Below are 9317 nucleotides of genomic sequence, written 5' to 3' on the forward strand. Positions count from 1 at the left end.
AAAGCTGAGCCTAAACAAAGTTAAGTGATTGACAACGCTGTCTGGCTTTACTCAATTAACTATCCTATTGTGTTCCTTTTTGCTGGAGTTCCCTCACCCCTCAGCCCCCGACCCCTTTTCTCCTCACACTCCTTTATCCTCCCCATCACAGAGTTTTGCTCAGCTAATACTCTCAAGGAAATAGAGAGCTCCTTTTCTACCGGGGTTCCTTTCCCTGACCTTCCATTGCTCATTGCTTCTCTTTCAGTCACTTCACAGTGTCTCTGGGGTTATTGGGGAGAATGCGGAGAGTACATCAGCGCCGAGGGGCCGGCTCGGGGCAGGACCCCAGCCCCTTACTTCAAAGTTGGCCTGCATTCATTAATTGTCCTTTGAATTAATATTGGAGGATCACAATGCGGGTGCCAACAGAGAAAGAGGCTTTAATGAAGCATAGAGCCTGCATTCAGTTGCAGATCAGCCAGTGTGGATTTTTTTATAGAGAGAGAGGGGGGGTGAGGGGGGGGGGCCTTGATGCCAATGTAGCAAGTAAATGTGGTGTATATTTATGTGAGAGCAGAGAGAAAGAGAAAGGTTATAAACTTCTTTATATTTATCTGTCCTTCCATCATGTAATCGATGGACATATGCTGACAGGAACACATAAATTTGAAATGAATCTTCCAGAAATGCCACTATATTTCAGCTTTTCGATGTGGATCAAATGTTTAGTGGTCCAGTAGTCTGGACTGCACCTACGGTACAAAATAACCCAGGTATATGAGTCAACAGACAGAGAGTGAGTGAGGCCCAGATTTATAGCTGCAGCAAACACTCCTCTAGTTTCAGTGTCTGTTGTGACAGCAGAAGGTCCCACACTCAATAGCAGCCGCAGCCTTTTACTCACTAAAGGCACCGTGAAAATGCAGAAAATACTGACAAATACACAAGTTATAGAATTGCATGCATCTATCTCTGTCTCGCTCTTCTTAGGGCTGCTCCCTGTCTGACAGGATATTGGTCCCTTGCCAAGGGCTGCTATTCCCGCCTCTGTGCGAGAGAACCACATTTGTTTGTGTGCACTGATGCCCCTTGAGAGTATAAGTTATGAAACTTGATAATTGGTTTAGATGGCTCAGATGTGAGGGCCTACACGTGGAAGTTCATTGCCCGATTTCCCCCTCAGGACACGCTTGGACTCAGTGTTTGCCGACTTTGCGTATTCTCTCTGCATGCTTTTATAAAAACATCCATTACTCAGGCTCTCCTGAACACAGTCTCTCTCTCTCTCTCTCTGCTCCCAAGTCGTGCTATCTTTCCCTACCTAAAATCCATGCCAAAGTCACAGGGAGCCAGTAACCCACTTTATTTACACAAACAAAGTCCCACTCAGTTTCTTTGACAAAAGCAGCTAAATCTTTCATGTTTTGTCAGCACTTGATTCCTCCTGTCCCCCTGGCTATTTGCCTGCCTCTGGACAATGGGGGCAGGAGAATGGCAGCAGATTGTCGGAATGCACCTCAATGAAACCAATTATTACATGTTGACTGCGTTCACCATGGCAGATTTGAAAGCACTAGGCTCATTCAATTTGGCACCGCAGGACTCCCTTTCAAGGGAAGTTATCCCTTTGACTGTTTGTATTTCTGAGCTTTCTTTTTTTCTTCTTCTTCTTCTTTCTCCCCCTCCATCGTAAAAAAAAGAACCTGCAAGAGTGGGCTACTCCTCTTTCATGACTTTGGTTACTTTTAATTAGCTAAATGAGGCTAAAGGGCTGTCAGTGGATGTAAAAGTAATAAACGCAGGAAGGACTGTGGTTATCTGTTAATTAAATGACACTTAATGTGTTGATTCTTTATCAAACAACAATAAGCAATTCCCTAGTACATGGTTTTTGTTATTGACATCATGGGAAAACCAAATTATTGGTATTTGTTATTACAAAGTCACTTTGCAATCATGGCATGCATTCATACGGATAAGGAAACTGAATCAACAATTAAAGGCAATATGGGCACACACGTGCGCGCGTGCACACACACACACACACACACACACACACACACACACACACACACACACACACACACACACACACACACACACACACACACACACACACACACACACACACACACACACACACACACACACTCTCTCTCTCTCTCTCTCTCTCTCTCTCTCTCTCTCTCTCTCTCTCTCTCTCTAACTGAATTTATGCATACAACTTCACTATAGGAAATTGTTTGGCTGTTACCTTTACCTCCTCCACACTAACCTGCATCATGTCGTGTACCATAGGCTGACATTTTATGTTTGACATTTGTGGAATCATTGTTTTCTTTCTTTTCTTTTAGTATTATAGGTTGAAATGTATATTTCTCTTAAATTATTCTTAATACCTATTTTTTGTGTGCATTGACCTGGGAGTTGCAAGCTAAATATCGATACACCTGTCAATGATGAGAGGAATTTAACTGAATTAAAATCTTGAATGGGAAGTACACCATTTAGTATCTAATTCATTCCAGAACATGTTACTATTAGCTCCAGGGTATCCTTTGCTCACAAAGGCAGGCACTTGTTAATGCCATGCAGACCTGAGGCCGTGCAGTATATAGAGTTTATCCCACAAACCTTTGCTTCAATGTCCCTTTCCCAGACAAATAAATCTAAATGAGCTAGCTTTGATCTTAGCACTTAAGGAAAGACAACAATAGCGTTGGAGGAGAAAGGGCTAGTGAGCAACAGGCTTCTCTCCTCCATGACAATAGCCTCTACAAACACCTACTTAATCAATATTTGGTCAGAAGACACTCTCTTCCCAAAAAAACTCCTTTCACATTCTAATGAAGAGCTATAAAGGAGAAAAACAACAACTACTTCCACAAAGAGACAGAAGAATGAATTATTATGTCCTGTAGATCAATATTGTCACTGTGCTCTTTCATTTACTACCAGAGCACCTATTGATGAGATGCTGTCACATTCTGTTGTTGTTGTTGCTGTTGTTGTTGTTTTTACAAATACATACAATGAAAATGATTAATTAATGAATCATTTATTATAGGCATTGTACAAGTTTGCTATCAAATTAACTGTATACAACTATGTATTTATATGTCCAAGCTGTGGGAAACAACAGCACCATCATCATATACTAATGCACTTGAATAATTTACCAGCAAAAAGGCCTAAAGGAAGGCTTAATATTCACAATTTCACACTAATATAATATTTCCGATTATAATTTGACTTATCCCACACTGACTGTCCGTTTAGATGTGGAGTGAAAGGGCTTCGGACTCGGGGGGAACTACAGCAGTAAAGAGTTGAGTTTTAAAAGTTGCAGAAGTCAAGAGGCTGATCTGTATTCTGGAAGAGGGAGAGGGAAGTGCATGAATGCGCGCCCTAGGCGGAGAGGAAAGGGGCGGGCTTTGTCTCAGATGAAAGTGGAAAGAAATAAAGGGTTTGGATTTAATCTACTAGCAAAGGTTTTCTCTCTCTGAGATCACTGACTGAGCATCAAACCCACTGCGCAAAAAAGTGGAACAATGGTGTAAAAGACAGCGAAGGACATTAATATAATCGCACAATAAATGGATTTTAGGAAGCGGCTAAATATAGGCCTACCAATTTATTTTTGCTGAAAACATTTATGATTCTTGTTGTTACCTTGGATAACTGTTTAAATTAACGTGCATATTTGAAATATTATCTCAATATTAAGATATTAATCGTGGAATGGTGGAAATTAAATGCACATATGCATGGAACCAATACGAGAAAACAATTATTCTTTTTTTTGTCTATATATTTGTGGCTTAACTGGTGTTTCCAACTCAGCCACGCTTGTGAAAACATTCCTGAGATCCCAACAGGTCGTAAATCAACAGGTGTATATGCACGAAGTATCGTAGACTCCATCTTTCTCAAAGGAAAACTCTACTAAACATTAGGAGAAGCCCACAAATTAACATTTTGTAGGTGAAAACAGGCTCTTTTCCCTCGCAGTAAGCAGTCTATAAAACAGCTCGGACCGAGCCTATTGGTGTTCCCTGAATAATTCATCGCTCATTGCGGGTCCATAATGTCTTCTCCCAGCCCTTTGTCAGCGCATTTTTTTTCTTCTATTCTCTCCACATTTTGAAAAGGTTTGGCGTCTTTTTGTACGCCACTGAGCCGCTCACTAGCATGGGCCTTTGTGCCGGTGAAGCCGAAGTGTGAGTCTCAATGGACTCTCCCGGCTTTGTCTCCCAAGTTCATCCTCAAGTGTTCAATTGTGCGCAAGAAAGAAAGTTTCTTATGTGGACGGAACTGTTGTTCAAATGTTTGATCATCACCTTCATAGCAACGTTTGTCCACCACTAAGTTTGTTAAGTCTACAATATCGCATAAAAGCTATAATACTGCATAAAAGCTACAGTATATGTTGCTTTCAGGACTTGATAAAAGTGCAATGAGAAAAATCAAAGAAGCATTATCGATAATTGTATTTTCAATTATCAACTGAACTGCATTAGTCCTAATAAGTGTAGTGTAATTCTGGCTAAACATATTAAAATATTTCAAAGAGGCATGCAGAAGGCGGCCTAAAATAATATCATTTAGGCCTACTTGCTATTTATTTTTCACACATGCACGACATACTTTAATTGGATATTCCTCTGTGGTAATAGACCTACACAATCTGAAACTACACATCTGCTGCTGATTATTATTATTATTATTATTATTATTATTATTATTATTATTATTATTATTATTATTATTATTAATTTGTTAGCAGAAACCACAATTAGCATCCAAATAAGATAAACAGTGCTGTATTTTAACACCGGACAATTTACTTCGAGACAGCGGGCATACAAGAAGAGTTTGGATCATTTCATGAATAAAAACGTATATGCTCTAAAATGAACCTTGCACTTACATCTGTCTCCCAGAATGCCGTCGATGCTGTGCTTTGCTCGCCGTTCGTTCTCCTCCAGCTCCCTCTTCTCAATCTCATCGTCATCTTCCTCATCCTCATCACCAACTCCTCCGAATTTACAGCGCATAATGCGACTGATCGCGCTCACTTTGAGAAATGAAAACAACCAAAGAATAGTTTCAAAGGCATTAGATGTGATGGCTATACAGCAAACATGAAGAATGTAAATATAGCCTCGCTTTACTGAATTATGAATGCAATTTCCATACAAGATATTAATATAGCACATCTTACGATTTCAAGCTAAAAAAAACATATAAATGGACAACAATTTTCATTTAATTTGCAAATACTTTCATTAACGTATTGTACGTATATTATAATACTAATTAGCCTTTAGCTAGACCTATAACGTTTGTTTTCGAATGCATTGGCCTACTAAACGCGCCATGCTATACCTGATGGCACAGTATTCCTGTCGCAGATGGCATCTTTCAGTAACTTGTCTCTGATCTCCCAGCTGAACATCCCTGGGTTCTCTCTCTTGTACTCCTCAATCTTTTTGTCCACGTCCGGAGATGTCGTTTGCTAAAAAGGAACAAGGAAAATAAAAAAGGTTAGCTCGAAAGAGAATCGTGGGTTTAATATCCGCGCAAAGATAAAATGATACAAGCAATAGGCCTATACATGTATTATTTTATTATTATTTTTACTTAACTTCAACCTCCCAGGAGGCTATAAGAAAGTTCACATATAAGGCTTGTATTTGTTCGGTGAAGTTCATATCAAAATGTCTCATCCACAGTTCCACACTAGTAGGCTATAGTGGGTTCTTCTAACTTCTAATGATGATCTCTCACCTTTGGCTTGCTGCCTCCGATGGCCCCGGGCCTGATGGAACCCGTCTCCTGGTACCGACACAGGATCTTGGACACGCAGCCGTGGGACACTCGCAGCTGTCGGGAGATGACACACGGCCGGATGCCGTGGTGGGCCATCTCCACGATTTTGTGGCGAATGTGGTTGGGGAGAGGTCTCCCGTTTATGAAGACTCCACCGAGCTGGTTGACCCGTCCCTGTCCTAACGGAGTGGAGACTGCATGGACAGGCATGCCATTTAATACAAATGTTTTAGACCTATAGAACAACCTTGATATATAGGCACGCAGGTTGGCACTTTATATTTCCATAAGCCAATTAGCACCTTTTCTTAGACAATATTAAAATTATTTCGGCAGTTTATTTTATTTATTAGCCCATCCTTTTGGTGTCATTTACAAACAGTCGACTTTTTTAACTCTTAAAATCACCATATTCACTTTAAACGTTCCCTGGTTCCTGCATACTCTCAATATTACATTACGCTGTCAACATGGCAAATACCACTACCTTCTAAAGAGTAGGCTCCCCGCGGGTAGTTCTGCATGTGTGGATTGGGTCTCATCATCCTCGGTATGCCCCCCGCTAGTGCTGTCATGACTCCTGACCTGCCTCCGTCAGGAAAGAACTCCAGGATTGCTCCGGACTGCTTTTAGTTTGTGATCCTTTAAAAGGCTTTCTTTAAAATATATATTCGGAGACAATATCGCGCTTCCTATGAGGTGGCATCCATGAATCCTTTAGCCGGAATGTTGCGTCGGTCGGTTGGCAACCAACAAAAAGTTAAATCCCTCGGAAATGTTGAGGACGAGTATCCAATGTGATGCCTGATATTAGTCTATAATATAGAAGCTAATGGGTGATTTGAACCAAAGTACTGCGTGTGCCCGAGTTAAATGATTTACAGGCCTCTCTCGGAGATGCTGATGACAGTCCCGGAAGGCTTTGGAAGAATAGATAGAAGTCAAAACATTTTATCTGTTGTTGCTCTCCCCTCTGACTCTTCGCTTTGCCTTCTGATTGGTCTACGGATGGACCGTTCATGGCTTGCAGGAGCTTCCTGATTGGACCACAGGAACTTTCTCTCTCTCTCATGGGTTGACCTCACCATTCAACTTTTGCTGCGATCTAAACTTTTCACCAATATGGTAGCCTACATAACGGAGACAAATTTGAAGAAACCACAATTTAACAAATATATCATAAAATATATATTTTTTTTAAAGAGAGAAAACACAATACTATATGGGCATGTTAAGTATGCAAATCAATGCAAATGTAGCTTCATAACTAATGATCATGCCTATAACTGCACACAAATCGGATGTTAGAGACGAGTCATTTTATTGTACACCTATTTAGTCAGGCCAGCCTATAGTTAATAACGCGCTAATTATTTACAAATTACAATAAAGGAGCATGGTGGACGCAGCATGAAACGACGCCGACAGTGCTGTAAAAGTTGTCTGCAGAATGCAGACAGACAGAACAATTGTGTCAAAACATTATTTATAACCCTAAACACAAAAAAACTCAAAATTGTCAATTGGTAACAATACATATAATCCTTTATTTGTACAGCACATACGGCTGGGATTTGTTTATTTCATTGTAGACCATTAGTCTATTTATTATTATTATTATTATTATTATTATTCTTGTTGTTGTTGTTGTTATTGTTATTCTTGTAATGTTATAATTATTATTATTATTAATTCTTATTCTTATATATAACTTATTGTTATCATCATCATTGTTCAAAGCTATTAACAAAGTTTGTCCAAACTTATGGATTTAGGCTACACGCAATTATTTAATGGGAAATACTGAAAACACATGATAAACACATTACAAATAATATTATAAAGTATAGGTTTTTGATTAGGAACAATATAAAGTTTCCCCTGCAGGTCAAGTTTTATTATTAGTATTCAGGTCAGAATATTATACAAACACACTGCATGTCAACACGTCATAATGAGCATTAATTTGGTGCAATCAGGACCCAGGTGCGCGCTAACCGGATTAAAATCTGCAGCCCGCAATTCACAAAGAATATGTAGGCCTACACCACGAGGCAGAGCAGAGGGGCATATGAAAAGGTACTGAACTAAATGGGCTATAAATTCAGTTGTCCTTGACTCCTTGTTTATAGCAGATGGATAGGCTTATATGCAAAATAGTTGCAAGTATATATATTTATGCAGTATAGCTGGCCAATGTTCATATGGTGCAACAGGTGATTTGTTTCAGGCTTTATAAATATCTCAAAACATTTTCGAATTCATTTTTGATTCATTATTGAATTAATGTTATTGTAGCCTAACCGCTGCATGGATTTGTCTAATTGAATTTAAGTCCTATAATTCAATCCACAAAACCACAATGATTTAGGCCAACCGGGGTTCATTAAAAAGGAAATTGCGCTCCTTCTCACTTCAGTGTAATTCTTAAAATGAAAAGACAAAGAAGCGAAAGAGAGTCTGAGCTCTTCATGGGAACGTTTCCTCTCCTCTGGAACGCACAGACAATGGGACGCACGCAGGAGGCAAATGTGGAATGGATGCGGGAGTTCCAGAAGCGTGTAAAGGGAGAAATTGCTCTTTTTGCCCCAGTTCCATCACCCTCGCTCAGAAACTCCACGGTTACCCAATGGTAGCACTAATTCAACAATAGGCGCTACCAAGACCCGTGGTTCAGCCACACGTTAGTGTAACACATCCGTGCAAATGGACGATTATTGACACGCAACCACATGAGGGATCACTTGACTTTTCTGAAGCCTTGTTGAGTTGAGATAATTAGCCGTGTTTAATGGGCGAATGTGGTATTTCCAGAGATAGCCTAGTGTAGGTCTCGAATTCGTTAGGCCTATATCCGCAAACTGTAATGTCCGTATGCGTCTATAAATTGCTCGGCTATTCAATTCAATTCAATTCAATTCAAAAACTTGATTGTCCCCGAGGGGCAATTATAGGCTATTATGTTAACAAGACAACAGTGTGCACTGTGCAACTCTGCATACATAACTCTGTAGGCCTACATCACAATAAATACCAATATACAAGTTTGTTGTATATTATAACTTCAGTACAATAATCTGGCTATATCCAACAATACAGACTACAATACAATAGAACTATACCCTACAAAATATATAAAGTAAATTAAGAGTGCAACTGTGCAAAAAGGTGAGAAATTGCCCGTGGGCATGCAGAAATGTGCGATCTGTTCTGTGCAATATTTTAAATCTATAGACTAAACAATACAGGTTGCATGTGCAGTATAGGCAATGTTCTGAATAACTTCACACTGCATGACCAATATGTATTCTGAAGTAAAACCTTTTTTATTTATTTATTTATTTATTTGTGTTGCTATATCATTTTAAATTAAGCCAAATACAAATTAATTCTATATTCTCACTTATATTTAAACTATGATTCATATAATCTATAAAATGTATCTCCCAAATAGCTTTTACTCATATAGCTTGTTGTTATTAGGCTTATTTATATATTGTTAT

General features: G+C 39.3%; 1 protein-coding gene across 1 annotated transcript in view; it reads right to left on the reverse strand.

The window, feature by feature from the left end:
* pax3a (paired box 3a) overlaps positions 1-6389 on the reverse strand; it is a gene marked incomplete at its 5' end in the record, with an annotated part of 23428 nt that extends 17039 nt beyond the window's left edge. The window contains 4 exons of the mRNA XM_079488972.1: positions 4913-5059; positions 5371-5500; positions 5773-6008; positions 6302-6389. Of these exons, the coding sequence (XP_079345098.1) occupies positions 4913-5059; positions 5371-5500; positions 5773-6008; positions 6302-6389 (601 nt within the window). The remainder of the gene's footprint in view (positions 1-4912; positions 5060-5370; positions 5501-5772; positions 6009-6301) is intronic.
* Positions 6390-9317: the final 2928 nt, after the last annotated feature.

The sequence above is a fragment of the Electrona antarctica genome (assembly GCF_951216825.1).
Source record: "Electrona antarctica genome assembly, chromosome: 19".
NCBI lineage: Eukaryota > Metazoa > Chordata > Actinopteri > Myctophiformes > Myctophidae > Electrona > Electrona antarctica.